Raw genomic sequence first — 25,086 nt, forward strand, 5'->3', positions numbered from 1 at the left:
CTGTTGGCTTGCAGCACCCTTGTTCAAGTAACATACAATAGAGCACACTGCTGTATAAATGGTAAATACTAAAGTAAACACATAAATATGGAAAAGAGCAACATGGAATGATAGATCTCTTTACATTTCCTTATGGTTCTGATGGTTTTATATTGTAAGAGACAGTTGATTTACTTTGAAAACCCCATATCGTTGGAGCAGGTATAGAAAATTAATGAGTTTCTAAACAGAACTTCTTTAGTACATTTTTTTTGAATCAGTAAATTGTTACAATGACCTAGAAAGACTCTGGTGTGGAGTTAATTTAGGAATATCTGTCTTGTTATTCTTTGTATACTGTTTCATTGTTTCTTTTCATACTTTTGTGATTTAAATTGTATATCAGACTATAACAAATATTGTGGAATTCAGGATTAGCCCAATCACTGACTGTCACATCCACTCCTGCACCACAATTGACTGCACCTGATCAAGTACCAGATGATAATCACAGCATTATCCTATAAAAGACAGAGTAGAAAAATAGTGGAAAATTAAAATAGTTGTTTGTTTTACAAAATGTATGCATACATTTTGCATTCAACATGTACACTTTCTTGACCTTAAAATAATAAAGTGGTTGCAGAATTTCATACACACATACAGTTCATTCAGACCCCCTTCAGGATTAGCCCAACCACTGACATCTTTGAAAGGGAGGGAAAGATTCTAAGGAAAACACACACACACACATATTTTCAGAACCGCTTGTCCCATACGGGGTCGCGGGGAGACGGAGCCTACCCGGTAACACAGGGCGTAAGGCCAGAGGGGGAGGGGACACAGCCAGGATGGGACGCCAGTCCGTCGCAAGGCACCCCAAGCGGGACTTGAACCCCAGACCCACCGGAAAGCAGGACCATGGTCCAACCCACTGCGCCACCGCACCCCCCTCTAAAGGAAAACAATGAGAAGCCTTCTAACATCAACACAAGATGTTCTCCGTCAAGCATCAGAACTTGGCATCCCCTGACAATGGATGACCATTGAGTGTGGGTGTCCATGAGCAACAAGGCAGTAAATCTAGTGCAAGAGCATGGTGGCAAACTGAGACCATCGGGAGACTACACACAGTATTTGGAAAATGTTGCTCTCAAGTATCATCTGACAGACACCCTCCCCACAAAGTACCAGGATAATTATCTTCATGACTCTCGGACATGGATGGAAGGTGTTGTGACACATAATGAGGAAGTTTTTACATGGTTATGAGATAAAACAGTCAATAGTTGGCACTAAATAGGTGTTTGTGGAAAGACTGGTATTTTTATTTTCACACACACACACATTTTCAGAACCGCTCATCCCATACGGGGTCACGGGGGAACCGGAGCCTACCCGGTAACACAGGGCGTAAGGCCGGAGGGGCAGGGGACACACCCAGGACGGGACGCCAGTCCGTCACAAGGCACCCCAAGCGGGACTCGAACCCCAGACCCACTGGAGAGCAAGACTGCGGTCCAACCCACTGCGCCACCGCACCCCCCCATTTTTTTTTTTATTTTCATTTAACATTAATTTTAATGTAGCTTATAGTTCATAAAAATATTAACATTAGGCATTAGAAAGTTTTTTTGACTTAGTTTGGCTATATCAATTTTTTTTACAGAACTTAACACTTAAAGAAATCTGTTTTACTGAGCTTTCATTGATTGGGTTAATAAAGGAAATTTATTAACCAGAAGCTGACAGGTTTACAGACAGTTTTACCAGAAGCTGACAAACACTGGAAATCTATAGCTAATTAATTAGTCAGCAATCTAGACTGAAGGGGGATTGATTTCACATCCCCTGAAAAGAGGTCTCCAGCCAACTAGCAGGGGTCCCCACTCAAGATGAGGCAGTGGGACACAGAATACCTGCATTCAATCAACTTCTCAAACACACACACACACACACACACACACACATTTTCTGAACCGCTTGTCCCACAGGGGGTCACGGGGAACCGGAGCCTACCCGGTAACACAGGGCGTAAGGCCGGAGGGGGAGGGGACACACCCAGGACGGGACGCCAGTCCGTCGCAAGGCATCCCAAGCAGGACTCGAACCCCAGACCCACCGGACAGCAGGACCATGGGCCAACCCACTGCGCCACCGCACCCCCTCTACTTCTCAAACAAGTCATTAAAATAGTGAAGAAAAAACTTGGAGAATTCTGGAGAGACAATATGCTCTTCTCCTTGGACCAATCCTCACAACCACGCCTCACAGCCACACCCTCATGACTATCCCTGAAGACCACATCACCCCCAACCTCACCTCTGTCCTCCTCCATGTCTGCTAAATTCCATCTTGTGTCTTCATGTCCCAGTCTCTTTACAATCTCATGTGACACTGGGCGCACATTAACCTACTTCACTAAATAAACTTTGCCCTTGGTTTCACAGCATAACCAGTCTCTATGTGATCATAACAGTTGTAACAATTGCTTTTTTCACTTTTTTTATTATAACTTTGCCTGAAGTTTTCACAAAACCTGAAACCTAACAAGTTACATTTATTGTTACTTGTACTTAAATTTCCTGACAAACTACTTTGTAGAATAATTTTTAGAAATTATACTTTTTTATTTTACTCATATACATTTGTAAAGAAGAATGTATTGATTATATATTTATACGTAAAAATAAATACTGTATACATGTACATTTTCTAAGGGACATTTTCTGTCAACCTCCTCTCTTAATTTTGCATTTTTTGCATTTAATGTTTTAACTTTCAAATCTATTGTATAAATTATACCCTGATTTCCATCCATCCATCCATCCATCTTCCTCCGCTTTTATCCGAGGCCGGGTCGCGGGGGCAGCAGTCCGAGCAGAGTCCTCCAGACCTCCCTCTCCCCACACACCTCCTCCAGTTCCTCTGGGGGAACCCCAAGGCGTTCCCAGGCCAGCCGGGAGACATAGTCTCTCCAACGTGTCCTGGGTCTGCCCCGAGGCCTCCTCCCAGTGGGACAAGCCCGGAGCACCTCCCCAGGGAGGCGTCCAGGAGGCATCCGGAACAGATGCCCGAGCCACCTCAACTGGCTCCTCTCGATGCGGAGAAGCAGCGGCTCTACTCCGAGCTCCTCCCGGGTGACTGAGCTCCTCACCCTATCCCTAAGGGTGCGCCCAGCCACTCTGCGGAGGAAACTCATTTCTGCCGCTTGTATCCGCGATCTCATTCTTTCGGTCATGATCCAGAGTTCATGACCATAGGTGAGGGTAGGAACGTAGATCGACCGGTAAATTGAGAGCTTCGCCTTACGACTCAGCTCCCTCTTCACCACAACAGACCGGTACAATGACCGCATTACTGCGGACGCCGCACCGATCCGCCTGTCAACCTGCCGCTCCATTTTTCCCTCACTCGTGAACAAGACCCCAAGATACTTAAACTCCTCCACTTGAGGGAGCAACTCCCCCCTAACCCGGAGGGAGCAATCCACCTTTTTCCGACTGAGAACCATGGCCTCGGATTTGGAGGTGCTGATTCTCATCCCCGCCGCTTCGCACTCGGCTGCAAACCTCCCCAGTGCACGCTGCAAGTCTTGACTTGATGAAGCCAACAGGACCACATCGTCCGCAAAAAGCAGAGACGAGATCTCGCGGCCACCAAAACAGACACCCTCCGTTCCCTGGCTGCGCCTAGAAATTCTGTCCATAAAGATAATGAACAGAATCGGTGACAAAGGGCAGCCCTGGCGGAGTCCAACATGCACCGGGAACAGGTCTGACTTACTGAGGCAATGCGAACCAAGTTCCTACTCCGGTCATACAGGGAACGAACAGCCCGTAGCAACGAGCCCCGAACCCCATAATCCCGAAGCACCTCCCATAGGATGCCACGAGGGACACGGTCGAATGCCTTCTCCAGGTCCACAAAACACATATGGACTGGTTGGGCAAACTCCCACGAACCCTCCAGCACCCTAGTGAGGGTATAGAGCTGGTCCAGTGTTCCACGGCCAGGGCGAAAACCGCATTGCTCCTCCTGAATCCGAGGTTCGACTATCGGTCGGATTCTCCTTTCCAGTACCCTGGCATAGACTTTCCCAGGGAGGCTAAGGAGTGTGATCCCCATGTAGTTGGAACACAATCTCCGGTCCCCCTTCTTAAAAAGAGGGACCACCACCCCGGTCTGCCAGTCCAGAGGCACCGTTCCCGAACTCCACGCGATGCTGCAGAGGCGTGTCAGCCAAGACAGCCCCACAACATCCAGAGACTTGAGAAACTCGGGGCGGATCTCATCCACCCCCGGAGCCTTGCCACCGAGGAGTTTTTTGACTACCTCAGCAACTTCAGCCAGGGTAATGGACGAGTCCCCCTCCAAGTCCCCAGCCTCAGCTTCCTCTACGGAAGGCGTGTCGGAGGGATTGAGGAGATCCTCAAAGTACTCCTTCCACCGCCCGAGGACATCCTCAGCAGAGGTCAGCAGCGTACCACTTCCACTGTAAACAGTGTTCGTGAAACACCGCTTCCCCCCTCTGAGTCGCCGGACGGTTTGCCAGAATCTCTTTGAGGCCGACCGAAAGTCTTCCTCCATGGCCTCACCGAACTCCTCCCAAGCCCGAGTTTTTGCTGCGGCGACTGCCAGAGCCGCGCTCCGTTTGGCCCGTCGGTACCTGTCAGCTGCTTCAGGAGTCCCATGAGCCAGCCAGGCCCAATAGAACTCCTTCTTCAGCTTGACGGCATCCCTTACTTCCGGTGTCCACCACCGTGTTCGGGGATTGCCGCCGCGACAGGCACCGGAGACCTTATGGCCGCAGCTCCGAACCGCCGCACCGACAATGGAGGAGCGGAACATAGTCCATTCGGACTCAATGTCCCCCACCTCCCTCAGGACCTGGTTGAAGCTCTGTCGGAGGTGGGAGTTGAAGACCTCTCTGACAGGGGCCTCCGCCAAACGTTCCCAACAGGCCCTCACTATGCGTTTGGGCCTGCCAGGTCTGTCCAGCTTTTTCCCCCGCCATCGAATCCAACTCACCACCAGGTGGTGATCAGTTGACAGCTCAGCCCCTCTCTTCACCCGAGTGTCCAAGACATATGGCCGAAGGTCAGAAGAAACGACTACAAAGTCGATCATCGACCTCCGACCTAGGGTGTCCTGGTGCCAAGTGCACTGGTGGACACCCTTATGCATGAACATGGTGTTCGTTATGGATAAACCGCGACTAGCACAGAAATCCAATAACAACTCACCGCTCGGGTTCAGATCAGGGAGGCCGTTCCTCCCAATCACGCCCCTCCAGGTATCACTGTCGCTGCCCACGTGGGCGTTAAAGTCCCCCAGTAGAACGACAGAGTCCCCAGTGGGAGCGCTTTCCAGCACGCCCCCCAGGGACTCTAAAAAGGCCGGGTACTCTACACTGCCGCTAGGCGCATAAGCACAAATGACAGTGAGAGACCGTTCCCTGACCCGAAGGCGTAGGGAGATGACCCTCTCATTCACCGGGGTAGACTCCAACACATGGCGGCTGAACTGGGGGGCTATTAATAAGCCCACACCAGCCCGCCGCCTCTCACCTTGGGCAACGCCAGAATAGTGGAGAGTCCACCCTCGATCGAGTAGAGTGGTTCCAGAACCCAAGCTGTGGGTGGAAGTGAGCCCGACTATATCTAGACGGTATCTCTCAACTTCCCGCACCAGCTCAGGCTCCTTCCCCGCCAGTGAGGTGACATTCCAAGTCCCAAAAACCAGAGTTGGCGCCCGAGGTTTGGGTCGGCCGGGCGCTCGGCCCCGACCACCGCCCAAATCACAATGCACCGGCCCCTTACGGTTTCTCCGGCAGGTGGTGAGCCCACCGAAGAGCGGCTCCACGTCATGGCTTCGGGCTGAGCCCGGCCAGGCCTCGTGGGCATAGACCTGGCCACCAGGCGCTCGCATGCGAGCCCCCCCCCCAGGCCTGGCTCCAGGGTGGGGCCCCGGTGACCCCATACCGGGCGGGGTAAACGGACGCCTTGATTTTTCCTTCATAAGGGGTTTTTGAACCGCGCTTTGTCTCGTCTGTCATCCAGGACCTGTCTGCCATGGGAGACCCTACCAGGGGCATGTAGCCCCAGACAACATAGCTCCTGGACTCATTCAGGCACTCAAACCCCTCCACCACGATAAGGTGGCGGTTCACGGAGGAGTATACCCTGATTTATTTTTATTAATTATGTATTAATGATTTATTAATAATGTCAATTGATCTGTTCAAACTTTTTCTTTGGATTTCATTGACCAGTGTTAGCTGTTAGTCACAGTGAGCAGTCCTCAAAGAATTTCACGACACATAATTTATTCTAGACAAAATTTAATGATCCATTATGTCCATCAAAATTTATATCATGTATGTGCATGAGAACAGAAGCCAGAACTGAGGAAACACATAACTGAAATAATGTTAATGATTTAAAATAGTTTTTTTTTTAACATATGCTACGACCCTGCTTAAGCAGATAAGGAAAATACATGCGTGAAAAAGTGAGTGAGCTTCTTCATATATTATTATTTTTATTGTATCACTGTGGCTTTCTAATATTAATGACATCATTGTAAGTGTTGCCATGGCCTGTATGGTAAAAAGTTACCAAGGATGACACCATTGTCCCTCTGACTATATATATATATATATAAAATGAATTAAGGCAGGTAACTGTCACAAAAGTTTTGTGAGATTAGAATCAGCCACATGCTCTGAAAGGTAATGCAATTTTTTTTGTGGGTCTAATATTTAAAAGCTTATTAATTCATCTTCATATCATTTAAATTTTTAATATCAGTTATTATCTCCTGGATGTTTTACAACTTCCTTTTAAGTAATTCATTGCTGTAACTATTAATATTTAAACTGTATTTTTAGATAGAACTGATATTTTTAGTGACCTGAAGCATTTTAATTTTGCAAAACATTCAATGTATGCCTATTAATTTAATCTTTTCTGTTATTATTTTTTAAACAGTTTTGGCATTGTACTTTGATTCAATTTACAAGCTATTAAAATGTTTTAAAAAGAAACAAAGAAAATTCTTCTAATTGTAAACAACAGTTGTGACAGGTAGAAAAAAATCCTATTTTTAAATATTTGACTTCTCACAGAAATTTTACATTTTCAGTCAAATATTATATTAACTTCAAACATAGTTTGTACAATTTTTTAAGAGCTAAAAGAAAGTATACAGGATTCTTCAGAGGTAGAAAATTTGCAGCAAGCCATATAATGAGGAATAGGGCTGCAATTCTTCTTTTCTAACATTAATTACTATTAATAACTATTATGGTAGTTACAGGACAGGAATTGGCTTTTTTTCCCTTGAGCGAATGAGATGCTCAGGTTTATCTCTCATTGCTCACACTGACAAATGCAATCTGCTAGGAACCTACAGCCCAGCTGGTCAAATCAAGTGAACAGCACTTTTATCCAAGTTTGTTATATTGCCTCGTGAAAAGTACATTCAACAGAAAAAAAAAACACAGAAGTGGTTCATAGCATGGTCATCAGAAAATAAGTGTGTCTGTGTGCATTCACCTCTTGTCTGATGTGTGTCATGCTTTGAGGGAGCGATATGAGAGTGGGGTAATTAGATATAACCAATCAGGAGGAAAAGAAGAAAAATTAAAAACTGCAATAATTTTTGTATTGCTATGGGACAAGCGGTTCAGAAAATGTGTATGTGTGTGTGTTCAAATGCAACATTTAATTTTTTTTTTTTTTTTTTTTTTTTTTTATCTCCTGTCTTTTAATTCAGGAAACCCGGCATGGAAAACAGTACCACACAAAACACAAACATAACTAAACAAATAGGAGTACCGTTCTCCCCATTACAACATGAGAAGTTATTCTTTGTACAAGTACTGGTGGGAGTTTTCCTGTATGTGAACTGTCTCATGATATTCACCTTCTTTCAGAAGGAGGCTTTTCGACCTGATACACGTTACATTTTGTTTGCACAGACTCTGTTCCTGGACTCAATATTAATGGTAATGACAGACTTAGCTTCTGTTGGACATTACTTTGGGTACCCGATTCCCTGCATTCCTTGTGTTATACTATGTGTTCTCATGAGTTGGGTCTCCAGTGGCACCCCACTGACTCTGGTGGCCATGTGCTTGGAGCGTTATGTTGCTATCTGTATGCCGCTGAGGCATGCTGACATCTTCAGTTCCAGAACCAGGCTGGTGGGCCTCCTCCTCATCTGGTGTCTGAGCTCCATACCATCATTGATTGAATTCTTTGCATTTGTCGCTTCAGCACCTTCCAGTTTTTGGGCCTCCTCCATCATCTGCAGTCTGAACGCCTTGAATATACACAGCTGGCATACCAACCTCAGAAATGCAGTGTCTCAACTATATTTCCTAACTATGTCTGCTGTGATTGTTTTTACCTATGTCAAAATTATGGCAGCCGCTCGAGCGGCCTCCTCTGAAAATAAGAAGTCCACCACTAAGAGTGTTAAGACTATTGTTCTTCATGCCTTCCAGCTGTTTCTCTGTTCATTTCAGTTTTGGTGCCCCTTAATAGAATCAGCTGTTTTTGAGATTGATTTTATGTTGTTTATCAATGTTAGATATTCAAACTTCATTCTCTTCTTAATATCTCCACGTTGCCTCAGCCCACTTATTTATGGTCTGAGGGATGAAAAGTTTTTCCTTGTTATGAAATACTATGCTTTTTTGGGGATAAATAAAAAAACATCCCCATTTTTTAATTCCTCAGTATCATAAAATAAAGCAAAAAGATTTAAAAATAGCAACAAAAAAGAATTGTAATTGCCATAATATTTGTATATGTATTTCATGATTTTTGGTAATGTACCACATCCAGAATTTTTGGTGTAAAGCATTCCTCATTATATATACAACAAAATTTTTACAGCCTAACATAGAGAGACACCTGTCACCGTCTGATGAAGCAACTCAACAGTTGCATGAAACATGAATTAAGCAGTAAAAACAAGTTTTGAAATAACTTAGTAAATATTGTAGTTTCCTCTAACTAATAAAGATTATATTACTATTTCGCATTTGACCCCTGTGTTATTAGAATGTCTCTTACTGACAACTAGGAATGTCTCTTCGAAACATCTCCTCACCCAGACCTTAAACAGCAACAGTTAAAAGCAGAACACACACACACACTTGTCCCATACAGGGTCACAGGGAACCAGAGCCTACCCAGTAACACAGGGCATAAGGCCAGAGGGGGAGGGGACAAACCCAGGACAGGACACCAGTCCATCACAAGGCACCCCAAGCAGGACTCAAACCCCAGACCCACCAGAGAGCAGGACTGTGGTCCAACCCACTGCGCCACCGCACCCCCATTAAAAGCAGAATAGTTTTATTAAACCTGTTAGATATGATTTACATTTATGCTATGCTTAAATGTTACACACTAAACAAATAAGTGCTTCTGTAATTAAAAAAAAAATTAAAAAAATACATGAGACCAGATTTTACTAAACAGACCTATTTAACTTTCTTCCCAGCTATTTTAATTGTGAAAGCCTTACACTGTGAAAGCTCAAGTATACCAAATACATTTCACAAGGTATACTAATTTCTGGGTCCCAAGTTTGTACAGATGCAGTAGATTAACATAAATTCTTCCTGATGAAGAATCAAGTATTTTTTGTTTTATGGAGTGATAAATCTAATTACACTCACTACAGTGTATAGATCAGTTGAAAAGTGTGCAAACACTGTGTTTACCAAATACTTGGTTTGGTACAAATACCAATTATTTATAATAATTGTGTCATCCCAAACACAGCAGACGGACTCAGCAGACTCAGCAGGTGCAGGTGTTTTTATTTATGCAGGATAGCCACGAGGGTGGTCCGCACAGGCAAGGTTCGGGTGATTTGCATTTGTCGGTCACCAAGGGGAATCCAAAGATCAAAGCCAGGGATGATGCGAAGGTCAGGGAGTCAAAGGAGTTGTCACTGGGGAATAGGAGAAGGGATTATGAATGGAAACACAGGCAAAGAAGCACAGGACGTGAGGCTCTCATTGCGGTTGCTCAAGGTGAGGTCCCGCTTCAGCTCCGGTAGAGTTGCCTCCTTAATACTTGTGTGCCTTAATCACCTGCAAGTGCGGAGGTGGGTCACACAGCTGCGGGCATGACAAATTGTATCTATGTATTGTGCCACTTGGGAATCTCTGTACTGTTGTATTATATGAGCCTATAATGTAAAACTGCAGCAGTACAAGCACCTGGCAGTGCTAAATAATATTGTTGTATAGTTTCTTTTTTGAAAATCCACCCCTGTTTTGATGATGTAACAATACTTTCACAAATTTGAATCAGTGAACCATTTCAAATAAATTATATTTTGCTGGAGAGTCAGAACTATACCCAGTACTATCAGAATGTTGTCATTTGTTTCACTGAGATAACTCGGGCCTATGCAGTGATTATAGTAGCTTTATGGTCATAATCTTGTCGCACAAAGAATGGCTGACAGTGTAACATTTTTTATTATATTGAGAAGCGTTAGAGATTGCAATGTTTTGTGTTATTCATGAGAGTCAGTAAGGGGGAAAATTATTATCACAGCCATATTTACATGTTATTTTTCTCAGTGTCATTACTAGCTTACTGAGCCAGGCTTAGACCTGAGCTGTTGGAACCCACCTCATTTCAAGGGTCATAATGAGTCTAGTTTCTTCCTACACATTCCCTCTCAGAAGATACTGTTTACTCATTTAAAAAACAAACAAGGTGTTGCAATCAGGCAGAGATTTTGAAGATATCCATTAGTAATTAATTTCCTTGTATAGTTGTTGCAGTGCCTATGTAACTCTGCCCTGGAGATTTCAGTTTCTCTCATCTACACAATAAGGACAGAGCAGGAGTCAAACATACTGAGACAATCAATTACTCAAGAATGTAGATTCACATGAATCTTGAGTATAGTTAATTTGTCTCAAATCACCAAATGGACAGTATACATTACACAGTGTCACGCAGAACAGAGGATGCAGGAACAGCCGGACCCAAGAGCAGGATCGTTTATCTGGAACTGAGGGATCAGGCGAGTTCTCATTGTCAGGGATGGGCAAAGAATCAGTTGATCGGGAGTGGGAGTGAAAATCCGTGGAAGAAGTCAGGGGACGAAACTAATGGTCAGAAGCCAGGGAACGACAAACGGGAAGCAGGAATGAACATGCCATGAGCACAAAGGGGGCAGATGTCTCAAAGCGATTCCACGAGTGCAAAGGGGCTGAGGAGGATCTTTTAAAGCCAAGTGCTCTAATTGTCGTCAGGTGCTTGATCAGCATCAAGTGCTGTTGGTTGCGGTGCAGGTGTGGACATGATCGGGGCGTAGCTACGTGGTGGCCATGGGTGGCCAGTGCCACCCCTGACTGAAGCTCAGCCACCCCTCTGGCCACCCCTGTTGCTCAAAGCACTCTGACCTCACTGACAGGTGACTTTTTTCGCTGCTCAAACTTGTATAATGCACATAGTGTTTCATGCGGCGCTATTAGGCTAAATAGCTGCGAACTGCCTGCACGGCACAAACCTCCGTGTGTAGGAGGCTAGGAGTCAGAGAGGTAAAACTGAATTTCGGGAGCATTACTCCAGCGAAGTCCAGGGCAAGTTAGCAACGCAAGAGGATACGGTGATCAGGAAAGTAGTGTTGTTTACCTACATTTCACTACCATTTCGTGAACGTTTGTTAAAGTTGAGGTACTACGATGTTTCATCATGAGAAACAAATGTTAGCTTACCATTACCATTAAATATCGCATAACTTAGCTAAAGTTACTGCAACTGCTATCTAGCTAATTTTTAAAAATAATGTTACCACGTAAACATTACAACATCATACGCCTACATTATGTCTGTCACTGTTTTTTGTAAGTAGCTATTCACACACACACACACACATTTTCAGAACCGCTTGTCCCTTACGGGGTCACGGGGAACCGGAGCCTACCCGGCAACACAGGGCGTAAGGCCGGAGGGGGAAGGGGACGCACCCAGGACGGGACGCCAGTCCGTCACAAGGCACCCCAAGCGGGACTCGAACCCCAGACCCACCGGAGAGTAGGACTGCGGTCCAACCCACTGCGCCACTGCACCCCCTAGTAGCTATTCAATTTAATAATAATAAAAGTGTTTCTTGATAGGTGTGTGTAGCATGTCAAGGCCGCCCAGGGAGGGGGCGGAGACGGGGGCAAAGCAGCCACAGCTGGGGCTAATTTTACTACCTATTTCTTTCCCGGTGCCCAGCAGTAGAGGGAAGAGACCGAGGAGGAGAACGAGGCAAACCCAAACCCTGAGACGACGCCCGCGTCCCGACCGACCCGACTCTCCCAGCCCCCCTGACCACCACGAAACCTCTCCCTACCTGTTCCCTGTTCCCCCTTTCCCATCTCCTTCTTTCTCCCCTGTCTAAGGGCAAATAAAAGCCCACAGTAACAGGTGACTGCATCTCCTGTCTCCTGCCTCGTCTCTTACAGTGTGTTTGTCTAAACTGTAGAGAGCATGAGAAGGAAAGCAGGAGAAGATAGGAAGATACTGTGGTGCACAGTGCCGTGGGTTTGGATGGGGCGAAGAAGGACGCAGAGACAGCGTTCATCTCGAACGATTTGTTTTAACACCGGCACACAGGGAAATAATGCTCTCCGTCCAAGGACCCCGTTTCCTCCAGGACCTGTGCGTCTAGCTAGCCTTCCCAGCCTGCTTAGCACCCCCAGGCTCTCTTCTCTTATCTCCTTGGCAGACTCAATCACCCGCTTATATTCCCCATACATCACCAAAAGCTAATCAATTACAATAAACACATTTCCTGCTCAAACACGGTAACACGGGTCATTACAATACTTTCCTTTTTTACAAACTGAGGACTAGTAGCAGTAAAGCTTCCTATCACACCAGAGTCTCAAACATGGTTCATTCGGACTCAAAAGTCCGGGGCTTCCCTGGGAATGTATGAAATTTTTTTTCTAGTGATCTAAGAAATTCAAAAAGAATCCTTACAGACCACAAACTGAAATGGGCATATAGAGACATTTCTGAGATAATAGCACCGGGTTATAACTCTCTGTCACAAGCCCAGTGAGGAATGCTGTGCCACACATACACCACATACCAACACACAGATGCAATGACACAATGCGTGAACAACGCACTCTTTGCATTAACCGCATACACATCTTGTTGCCCTTACAGGTCCTGTTTTGTTCAGCAGTTTCACTACCAGGACACACTTCTTGTCACTACAGATAAGCAGGTTGAATATGCCAGTGCATTTTTCTTGCAATTTTTATTTTAAATTATTGTTTATTTGAAAAGTTTTGCAGATAACACATGCACACAGTGTCCGAAACCGCTTGTCCCAAGTGGGGTCGCAGCCAACCAGGCCTTAACCTGGCAATAAAGGGCAGAGGGAGGGGAGCACATCCCGGATGGGATACCAGTCTGTCACAAGGCACCCCAAGGAGGACTCGAACCCCAGATCTGCCAGAGATGAGGACCTGGCCAAACTCGCTGCATCACCACACCCCCCCGCATATAATGTCTGTATACACAGAAATAAAGATTTCCTGTCGAGGATCAATGTCATGTAAAGGGTGAATCCTGACTAGCCTAGTGCCATGTGTTTCTGGGATAGGCTTCTGAACACTGCAACCTGGACTGGGAAAATAGGATAATAACTGTTACAGTCTAACTGTATACAGATACAATTGGAAACAAGCTTGAAAAAATAGTAACCCCAAGAACAGTCATGGCAACTTACAGTTTCAATATTTTGTAGGATCTACACAAAGGTTTCAAGTTCACTTAAGGAAGTATGCAGCACTTCAACCACTGCGACTGACAACCCTCTGGCAGCATTTACGCTGACAAAGCAGTTGCAGTTTGAGTTGCTAAATGTGGTCTACATGAAGAAGAGAACACCCAAAGTGACCCTAACATTACACTCCTGTCACATTGGCTCAGGTCTCAACACCAATGGGTTTTGCATTTTTAAAATGCCACCCCCCCGATTTTCATTGTATGACTTTGGTTCCACCCCTCATGGATGCTTCTGAAAAAAAAGACAGAGTCCTTCCCAAATTCAAGGACCTTTAAGGAGCTGCCATGAGGCTCATGAGGGTGCAGGCTATGTATAACCTTCAAGTGAAAGGGCTTGTCAATGGCTATTTTGTAAGGGTCACCAATGGAAACACTGTGGACATTTACCAACCAGATGAGTGCTTCTTCATGAGCAAAGTTGGAAGAAATTTTCATTTGTTCATTTAGTTCATATTCTTTTGAAAACTTTTACTTTAATGCTTACTATTTGTCCACAGCTCTGCTGTGGGCTAATAGTACACCTTCACCTGATGTTTAGTGGCAGCTCATTCCTGTGGTTGGCAAGCAGAAGAGAAAGAGCAATCCTTCTTTGTGCACCTGAAAACAGGAGGCACCAAGAGAAGGCAATATTGAGACAGTGGAGAGAAATTACACATTTTAGGTAGTAAGGAGCCAAGCTATGAAGGGACCTGTAGGTTAGGATGAGGATCTTAAAAGGGATCCTGGTTGTGATGTAGCCAGAGGGTCACCCCAGCGGAGTCACATGTCACATGCAGCGGAGTGACAGAGAGGACAGGACAGCTACAGTTGCAGGAAAATACAAGGTAGACAGTTGCCTGCTTTGTGAGTAGGAGGGGATGGGACAGGGAGAGATCAAAGGACTGTAGGAGGAACAGAAGGCCACTTTCATGAATGTCATCGACATGCAGGTTGAAGTCACCCAGGAGAATCAATGGAGTGTTGCCCCCTGGCAGAGAGTTCAACAAGATGTCAAGGTCATCCAAGAAGCAGCCAAGAGGGCCAGGAGAGAGATAAAGAACAAGCACAACAAGAGTGATTGGGGCAGTGATACAAACAGCATGCCATTCAAAGGAGGAAAGATCATGCAGGTGAAGAGGAAAAATAGAGTATTCCCACTGGGGAGAGATGAGCAGACCTGTGCCTCCACCTCTGCTGGAGGAACAAAAGGTGTGAGAGAAGGAGTAGTTAGTGGAGAGTGCTGCAGGTGTGGCTGAGTTTTCTGGGACGATCCAGGTTTCAGTTAGGGCCAGGAGGTCCAGTGAGACATGAGAGGCGTAGGCTGGTATGAAGTCAGCCGTTCTCACAGCAGACTGGCAGTTCCAGAGTCCCATGGAGAAATTGAAGCAAGATGGAGGGTTTGACAGGTGAGAATAGACCAGGTTACTGTAGCAGAGAGAGCACCCAGGTCTCCGGTGGTGGCGAAGTCGCACAGCTCACCTACCGTAGAAGACTTTGATGGTCGACATGTTGGACGCACGATCCCTTGCGGACAACTGTACTGGTGGCCTTCCTCGGTGGACTCCTACAGGTAGACCCCCTTGTCTTTGCACCCTGAGTCTTCACACCAAGGGACTGCCGCTACAGATCGCCAGCCGCTATTGAAACCAGGCTAAATGCCTACCAGCTGAGATTCCTAATCAAAACTACTCCAACAATGGTGACCAAAACAAACAACCAAACAAGACGCGATTAATCGATCCACAGAGTCACGCCCACTCCCCACTACAGGATACAGAAATGTTCCGGAGAACATGCGCCCTAACAAACCTCTAAATACTATTTAACAAATTAATTACAATGCCACACATCACTACACAGACACACAACCGATTGTGTCTATCAATCCGCACAGCTACACAACAGGAATGGGCATCAGGAAAAAGCAATAGCAAAACAATTACACTGACCTAAAACACCACGAACAGCAGCGATGGACCTCCAAAGCAAAATACAATGCACATTACATACAAATCATCATTCATATAATCTTCATTACGTACAGAGCAGCACGTTGGTAATATGAGCAGCAGTTGGACTTGTGCTAGCTGTGTCAGTTCAGTCTTTATCCCAGAACCGTTTTTTTAACATAAAAAAATGTTTCATGTCTAGTAACAACACTGATTTTTCTAATTATAACCTAATTGTCTGATCCCAGATTTTAACTGTAAAATTTTTGGTTTGGATCAATAAAGACATTACCCACATTGTACTTCACTGTGGCGACATCATCGCAAGTAACAGAAAAACAAAAACTTCTAGAAGCACAGCATTCTTTACGTTTAGATTTATTCATTTAGCAGATGCTTTTCTCCAAAGCAATGAAAATACAATTTGTGCAATACATTAGGAGAAAGAGACATAATTGCAGACGTGTGATTCTTAAATAGTTAGTTTGTTCCTTTCCACCATATGCACCAATGTTCATCACGAGTAGCTGCATAAATCTTGAAAATATTCTTTATAATATAAAAAAGTATTTAAAATATGTATAGTTTTTTAAAAAATTACCAAAAATGTTATTTAATGCTTCTAGGAATGATTCCTCTGAATTTTATTTTGATGGGATTTTTGAAAGACACCAGTTCCTTCTTGATTTTTGCATTTTTAGATTAAAAGAAGACAAATTTAGAAATTAGAAGGAAAACAGTGGTGCTCTCCTGATCTCTTTTTGCACTCTGATTATACAGTAAACTTAAGACGCACCCTTCTATCAGTAAAAGCATTTTAAGGACCCCAGGCTCTTCTGTGACTACTTTGCCAACAGAAGCCCTAGCCTTCTTCTGTAGCCACTGAAATGAGAGGTTTTGAGTCTTGCACATCTGCAAAACTGTGAATACCATAAAGTAATGTACAGGTGGCCCCTGATTTACGATGGTTTGACTTAACGATTTTTTTGACTTTGCAATGGTGAGCTGGTGATAAACATTCAGTAGAAACTGTACTTTGAATTTTTAATTTAGATTTTTTCCCGGGCAAGCGATATGTAGAGCATTACTCTCTCACAATGCTGGGCAGGGGCAGCGATCCGCATCTGCCAGTCTGCCACACGGTTGCTATATGGATATCCCCCTGTACTGTATCTACATTGCATTTTGTGCATCCATAGTGTCACAGAAATGCCCATCTGTGTCTTCTGCTACTGGTGAGAAGAACAAGAGGAGGGCAATTAGTCTTGACGAGAAACTCAAGATAATTGCCCAGCATGAAGGCAGAAAGCACATAATGGCCATCACACGTAGGCTAGCCTATGATGTTCGGTAGGTTAGGCATATTAAATGCATTTTCGATTTATGATATTTTTGACTTACGATGGGTTTCACAGAATGTAACCTCCTCATAAATTAGGGACCAACACTAAAGCATAACTTTGAGGTGGTGAAGAGGGTCAGGGGTGTTTTCTGAAATGTTTTAGTCTTTAAATAGATTTACAGTATAGATAAACAGATTGAATGAGTTGTTAAGTTTTGTATAAGCTACCGAGGTCAGTGATGGCATCAGGGAGAGTCTGCAGCAGGTCTCTGTGTTGGAGTTCTAGCTTGGGAGCAGATTGTGTGGGCCTCTACATACTCCTGGACGTCCTCCGGCATGGAGGGCCACCAGAACCTCCCTTGGAGGAGAGACAGAATTTGGCACACGCCAGGGTGACCGGCCGTGGGAGAGTTGTGGGCCCACTGCAGGAGTGTTGGTCACATTTTCATGGGCACATACTGCTTACCTTGCAGTGCCATGGATGGGCTAGGTTCAGCTGCTTGTGCGTTCTGGAGTTCCTGAAAGAAGTGCCAGCATACTGGGGCCACAACACAGTGCTTGTGTAGGATCGGCTCTGGGCATTCAATTGGAGTGTCAGAGGCAAACAGCCGTGAGAGGGCATCAGACATCATGTTCTTAGAGCCCAGCCAATACGATACAGTGAAATCGAAGCTGGTAAAGAACCAGGTCCATTGGGCCTGGCATTAGTTCAGCCAGTGTGCTTTCTGAAGATACTCTAGGTTGCAGTGGTCAGTTAGTATCAGGGAAGGGTGCGAGGCCACTTCTAGCCAGTGCCTCCATTCGTCCAGGGTTAATTTAATGGCTAAGAGCTCTCGATTTCCAATGTCATAGCTCCACTTGGCTGGCGACAGCTTTCGTGAGAAGTATGCGCAGGGGTACAGTTTTGGTGGGTTGCCCTGTCTTTGGGACAGCACGGCCCCAACTCTGACCTCTGATGCGTCCACCTGCACCATGAACAGCAGTGTGGGGCCTGGGTGTTGTAATATCGGTGACATTGTGAAATGACTCTTCAACTCTAAGAACGCTTGCTGTGCTTGCTCGCCCCAAGGCAGGCAAGTCTCCTTACCTGCCGTAAGGGCTGTGAGGGGGGCAGCGATGTAGCTGAATCCCCTGATGAATCTCCTATAGAAATTAACAAAACCCAGGAACTGTTGCAGGGCTTTCACAGTTTACGGTCGTGGCCAGTCAATCACCACTTAGACCTTCTCTGGGTCCATAGCCATGCACGCATCGCTAAGGATGGAGTCCAGGAACGGTATTTTGGACTGATAGAAGAGACATTTTTCCCCCTTGACAAAGAGGCGGTTTTTGAGAAGCCGTTCTAACACTGTTCTTACCTGGCAGACGTGGACTTCCCGGGTCTTGGAGATGATCAAGATGTCATCCAGGTACACCAGGATGCAGTCATCCACGAGGTCTCCTAGTACATGATTGACAAACACCTGGAACACTAAGGGCGTGTTAGACAAACTGAAAAACATGACCAAATACTCATAATGACACAGGGTGGTAAACGCGGTCTTCCACTCATCCCTCTCCCAGATGCGGATTAGGTTGTATGCACTCCGAAAGTCCAATTCTGTAAAAATCGTTGCACCATGCACTCATTCTAAGGCCACAGCGATCAAAGGCAGAGGATGGTGGTATCGCACCGTGATAGTGTTCAACCACCGATAGTCAATGCAGGGCACAGGCCCCCATCCTTTTTTCCCACAAAAAAGAAACCTGCAGAGGCTGGTGAGGTGAAAGGTTGAATATAGCCTGCCTTAAATGCTTCAGTAATATACTATTGCATGGCTTTTTGTTCAGGGAAAGATGGGGGGTAAACTCACCCACGGGGGGGGGGGGGGGGTCATGATTCCAGGCAGGAGGTCAATGGCGTGTCTGTGGCAGTCTCAACAGAAGTGATCCGGCAGGGAAGTGACAAACAAGAACGCTCAAATTGTGGTCCCCAGGAAACCAGGTCCCCGCTGTTCCAAAGGAACACTGGATCATGCAGGGCAAACCAAGTGAAACCCAAAATGATCGGTGTGTCCGCTGACCTGACTATGTAAAACACAAGCTCTTCACAGTGGCACATCCCCACCGACATGTGGAGCAATTCTGTATGCGAGTCCACTAGTCCAGTCCCTATTGCCTGGGTATCGAGACTAATGACCTGAAATTTTGCGTCACAAGCCCGCCTGGGTATGCCGTGTGATGTAGCAAAGTTGATGTCCATAAAACAGCTCACAGCACCGGAATCCACCAGTGCACGCGTCTCTACCTGATTCCCCGCCCACTCCAGAGTCATGGACACGGTTAATTGTGGTTTACTAACCTTGGGTTCTGAGTTAGCTTTCAGTGGTGTCGGGCGAACCAGGCAGGTCGCACGGAAATGGCCGGGGATTCCACAGTAGAGGCACAGACAGTTGCGGAGACGGCGCTGTCTCTCATCGGGATCTAGTCAGCCTTGGCCAATCCGCATCGGTTCTGGAGTTTGCTCACCGGGACAGTGTTCAGGAGCGGCATCCGCAGATGAGGGGTTCTCTGACGAACGAGGTTGTCAATGGTTATTGCTATCTTCACAAAACGGTCGAACGTCCAATCCCCCCAGTAGGCAAGCTCCACCTGGATCTGGGGGTGGAGCCTGTTCCAGAAGGGTTCTCTATTTAATTCTAGGACTCACATGAAAATCTGATCATGTTTTACATCATGTTTATGCAGAAATAGAGAAAATTCTAAAGCGTTCACAAATTTTTAAGCATCACTATATGTGTTCTGCACCACTAGAACACTGTGCTCTGTAACACCAGAAATGTGACTTAAAGTGTATTTCAGTGCCCTGTGGACCCTGCAGCTTCCTGCAGCCTACAAAATGAAAAGCAATGAGTGACTGACAGCATATGTATCAGAGTAGGTAAATTCCTGTGCTCATCAGTCTTGAGTTGCCATAGATGACATACTTTAAGGGAAAACTTACAAATAGGCTACACCTAAATGTGGATGAAAATTGCTTAAAAAAGAAGCTAAGCAACTGTATGTGTAGATACTGTAGCTCTAAACTCACATAAATATCTCGTTTTTGATGTTTAAGTTCTTCGCTGAAGGAGACCTCACACCCTTATTGTCAGGAAGCAGGACCTGCATACTGCTGCACTAACAGGTTTGAACCTGCAGCCACCATGTGTAGAACACCTCCAAGTTGTGAATTATGAAATCATGGCAACTATGGGCCTCACTTTGATTGTGCTACAAGGGTTCTGTACTGCTATGTTGTAGGATAATTTTTTTTCATTATGATTAACAAATATTAAGCTTAAGCGCTTATGTTATCAATAACAGAGTTGCAGCTTGTCGTGTTCACAAATGAGACTGACTTCTGGGTTTTCCCAATAACAACGTTACATTTAATTAAAATACCAACAAAACGTCCTTCGCCCCTCCCATAGACTCTGAGGCAAACTCTTCTTCTCCAACAAAGAATGTTATTAACGTGTGGCCATCTAGTGGCAGTTCTATGAATCGCATCCTAAATTATATAAATTTGAACTCACTACCAATCACTTGGGGGGGTGCGGCGGAGCAGCAGGTTTGGCCTGTGTCTGCTCTCTGGTGGGTCTGGGGTTTGAGTCCTGCTTGGGGCACCTTCTGATGGACTGGACCTTCCGTCCTGTGTGTGTGTCCTCCCCCCCTGGCCCTGCACCCTGTGTTGCCAGGTTAGGCTCCGGCTCACTGTGACTCCGCTTGAGACAAGTGGTTTCAGACAGTGTGTGTACAAACCAGTTATCAACAGTCACAAGTTGGCAACCAAATCCCAATAACACCTCTCCACACAACATCAAACAGCATCGACCCCAACAATAAAGGATACAACAGCTTACACCTCTTTTCCAAGGCAACTTACAATGCTCTATTACTATAGTAAACTTTCTACAATCATTCCTCTCTTTATAAGGTTGGGCAATGTAACACACACACACAAAGTCTACAACTGCTTGTCCCAAGTGGGTTCGGGGCAAACTGGAGCCTAACCTCAGAACAGTTGTTAGTTGTCCTTTCTTAGAGCTAAGCTCTGTGGAGGCAGGAAGATCGACAGCATACATCTGTGCCAAGTTCAGTGTGTTTGTTGTGGAGGTAGAGTTTTCATTTTATCCACACACACACACACACACACACACACACACACACATTTTCTGAACCGCTTGTCCCATACGGGGTCGCAGGGAACCGGAGCCTACCCGGTAACACAGAGCATAGGGCCAGAGGGGGAGGGGACACACCCAGGACGGGACACCAGTCCATCGCAAGGCACCCCAAGCAGGACTCGAACCCCAGACCCACCGGAGAGCAGGACCCGGTCCAACCTACTGTGCCACCGCACCCCCTATCATTTTATTCAAGTATTCTCTTTATTTACTTTAATGAAAAAAAACCTCACATCAGAATGCTTGTGCAAAGATAATGAGGATATCCTCACTGGTTATCATACCCATTGAGTAGGTTGGAATATTCTAGCAAAGTAAGACTTTTTCTTTCTTTTTTCTTGCATTAAGGTGTCACATCAGACTTATGATCAAATAGGTTTCAGAAATTTATTTAGTAACCTATAGTCCCTAAACAGAATGCATTCAAAAGAATTAATTCATGTCAGAAAATATATAAAACCTTAATAACATCTTAATGCAGTACAATGCATTGTACCTTTATTTGCAGCAAATTTAAAAAAAAAAAAAATTAAAAAGATTTTATTTATTTGTTATGGATAATCATGGAATCAAATATTTGGGCATAATAGATGATGATTTGATCATACTTTTAGCTCATCTGCCCTTCCGGATAAGATTCAAACTTAGAATTGTAAAACTTTCACATCATTTCTCATTGCGTTTCTCACGGTATGTTGTATTATACTCTTGAAGTGCTTTTTGGATGCCAAATTTTCATCCTCACCATTGTATCCCTGATGTGAAAGAATACTGCACTCTTCTGGTGGAACCTGCATAGGAATGGTCAAAGCAATGGGGACATATGCTGCTCAGTCCTGGCTGGTAATAAATGGGGTAATAGCTCAAGAGTGTAGTGTATATTGAATGCTTGTGTGTGTGCATATGTGCGTGTGTGAGAGGGAGAGAGATCTGTACTCACTGAGCATACTTATCACTGTCTCTTGGATGCTATCAAAAGCACCAGACAAACCCTCTTTTAAGATGAATGATATGTTCTTTATCTGCATAGTGCCTTAATTTATTTAACATAATTAACAGTGGTTTAGAAAAAATCAAAAAAGTTAAAAATGTGTTTTGTTTATTACAAAGAACAAATACCTGCATTTAAAAATTTTGACTAACAACTAATTTGTATCCACCTTGACTATTTTCATAATTGTGTTGTCAGTTTGTAAAGTAAGAGTGGATAACTTTTAGTGTTTTTGTATTTATTAAATTTTATTAAGATATGCTCAGAAACATACAGCCATAGTCTCCTACATCAGCTAGCGAAACAAAGTGCAAACTGACAACTGGGTTCCATTAGAGAGACAGTGATGACAAGGCAGGGTGTAGGTCAGACACCATTTCATTTTTTGGTGTTCAACATGCTGCTCCTGTTTCATGACATTTCAACCCATCCTGAATGTTTCAACCAGTAACAGCAGCATGAGAGTGATTTGTTCATTGAATTCATTAACTGATTCCTTGAATCACGCCCTGAACTCAGCCCAGCTTCAGAAAAGATCTCCACGCTTGCGTTCTGAGATATAACTCATGGAAATCATGAGTTATATCTCATAACACACACACACACACACACACACACACACACACACACACACACACATTTTCAGAACCGCTTGTCCCATACAGGGTTGCGGGGAACCGGAGCCTACCCGGCAACACGGGGCGTAAGGCCGGAGGGGGAGGGGACACACCCAGGACGGGACCCCAGTCCATCGCAAGGCACCCCAAGCGGGACTCGAACCCCAGACCCACCGGAGAGCAGGACTGTGATCCAACCCACTGCGCCACTGCACCCCCCCATCTCATAACACAATATATATATATATATATATCCATCCATCCATCCATTTTCCTCCGCTTTTATCCGGGGCCGGGTCGCGGGGGTAGCAGTCCGAGCAGAGTACTCCAGACTTCCCTCTCCCCGCACACCTCCTCCAGTTCCTCTGGGGGAACCCCAAGGCGTTCCCAGGCCAGCCGGGAGACATAGTCTCTCCAACGTGTCCTGGGTCTGCCCCGAGGCCTCCTCCCAGTGGGACAAGCCCGGAGCACCTCCCCAGGGAGGCGTCCAGGAGGCATCCGGAACAGATGCCCGAGCCACCTCAACTGCCTCCTCTCGATGCGGAGGAGCAGCGGCTCTACTCCAAGCTCCTCCCGGGTGACTGAGCTCCTCACCCTATCCCTAAGGGTGCGCCCAGCCACTCTGCGGAGGAAACTCATTTCTGCCGCTTGTATCCGCGATCTCATTCTTTCGGTCATGATCCAGAGTTCATGACCATAGGTGAGGGTAGGAACGTAGATCGACCGGTAAATTGAGAGCTTCGCCTTACGACTCAGCTCCCTCTTCACCACAACAGACCGGTACAATGACCGCATTACTGCGGACGCCGCACCGATCCGCCTGTCAACCTGCCGCTCCATTTTTCCCTCACTCGTGAACAAGACCCCGAGATACTTAAACTCCTCCACTTGAGGGAGCAACTCCCCCCTAACCCGGAGGGAGCAATCCACCTTTTTCCGACTGAGAACCATGGCCTCGGATTTGGAGGTGCTGATTCTCATCCCTGCCGCTTCGCACTCGGCTGCAAACCTCCCCAGTGCACGCTGCAAGTCTTGACTTGATGAAGCCAACAGGACCACATCGTCCGCAAAAAGCAGAGACGAGATCTCGCGGCCACCAAAACAGACACCCTCCGTTCCCTGACTGCGCCTAGAAATTCTGTCCATAAAGATAATGAACAGAATCGGTGACAAAGGGCAGCCCTGGCGGAGTCCAACATGCACCGGGAACAGGTCTAACTTACTGCCGGCAATGCGAGCCAAGTTCCTACTCTGGTCATACAGGGAACGAACAGCCCGTAGCAACGAGCCCCGAACCCCATAATCCCGAAGTACCCCCCACAGGATGCCACGAGGGACACGGTCGAATGCCTTCTCCAGGTCCACAAAACACATATGGACTGGTTGGGCAAACTCCCACGAACCCTCCAGCACCCTAGTGAGGGTATAGAGCTGGTCCAGTGTTCCACGGCCAGGGCGAAAACCGCATTGCTCCTCCTGAATCCGAGGTTCGACTATCGGTCGGATTCTCCTTTCCAGTACCCTGGCATAGACTTTCCCAGGGAGGCTAAGGAGTGTGATCCCCATGTAGTTGGAACACAATCTCCGGTCCCCCTTCTTAAAAAGAGGGACCACCACCCCGGTCTGCCAGTCCAGAGGCACCGTTCCCGAACTCCACGCGATGCTGCAGAGGCGTGTCAGCCAAGACAGCCCCACAACATCCAGAGACTTGAGAAACTCGGGGCGGATCTCATCCACCCCCGGAGCCTTGCCACCGAGGAGTTTTTTGACTACCTCAGCAACTTCAGCCAGGGTAATGGACGAGTCCCCCTCCGAGTCCCCAGCCTCAGCTTCCTCTACGGAAGGCGTGTCGGAGGGATTGAGGAGATCCTCAAAGTACTCCTTCCACCGCCCGAGGACATCCTCAGCTGAGGTCAGCAGCGCACCACTTCCACTGTAAACAGTGTTCGTGGAACACCGCTTCCCCCCTCTGAGTCGCCGGACGGTTTGCCAGAATCTCTTTGAGGCCGACCGAAAGTCTTCCTCCATGACCTCACCGAACTCCTCCCAAGCCCGAGTTTTTGCCGCGGCGACTGCCAGAGCCGCGCTCCGTTTGGCCCGTCGGTACCTGTCAGCTGCTTCAGGAGTCCCATGAGCCAGCCAGGCCCAATAGAACTCCTTCTTCAGCTTGACGGCATCCCTTA

The 25,086-nt window shown here is 46.1% G+C and overlaps 1 protein-coding gene and 1 long non-coding RNA gene across 2 annotated transcripts; one reads left to right on the forward strand and one right to left on the reverse strand.

Moving 5' to 3' along the window:
* The first annotated feature begins 7,733 nt into the window (after window positions 1-7,733).
* Window positions 7,734-8,734, forward strand: LOC108938290 (odorant receptor 131-2-like). The gene has a single exon (XM_029255795.1). The coding sequence runs from the start codon at window positions 7,769-7,771 to the stop codon at window positions 8,732-8,734; it is 966 nt and encodes a 321-aa protein (XP_029111628.1). The 5' UTR covers window positions 7,734-7,768.
* A 1,064-nt stretch (window positions 8,735-9,798) lies between these two features.
* LOC114911584 (uncharacterized) lies at window positions 9,799-19,678 on the reverse strand. Its single transcript, XR_003797942.1, has 3 exons — window positions 19,429-19,678; window positions 18,446-18,550; window positions 9,799-9,954 (listed from the first exon to the last, which is right to left on the reverse strand). It is a non-coding gene; the product is annotated as an uncharacterized LOC114911584 (long non-coding RNA).
* Between the last annotated feature and the right edge of the window lie 5,408 nt (window positions 19,679-25,086).

Source organism: Scleropages formosus, chromosome 10 (assembly GCF_900964775.1).
Source record: "Scleropages formosus chromosome 10, fSclFor1.1, whole genome shotgun sequence".
Taxonomy (NCBI): domain Eukaryota; kingdom Metazoa; phylum Chordata; class Actinopteri; order Osteoglossiformes; family Osteoglossidae; genus Scleropages; species Scleropages formosus.

Excerpts from the sequence above, each read along its gene's own strand:
- LOC108938290 (XM_029255795.1), top strand. The coding sequence starts at position 7,769 with ATGGAAAACAGTACCACACAAAACACAAACATAACTAAACAAATAGGA.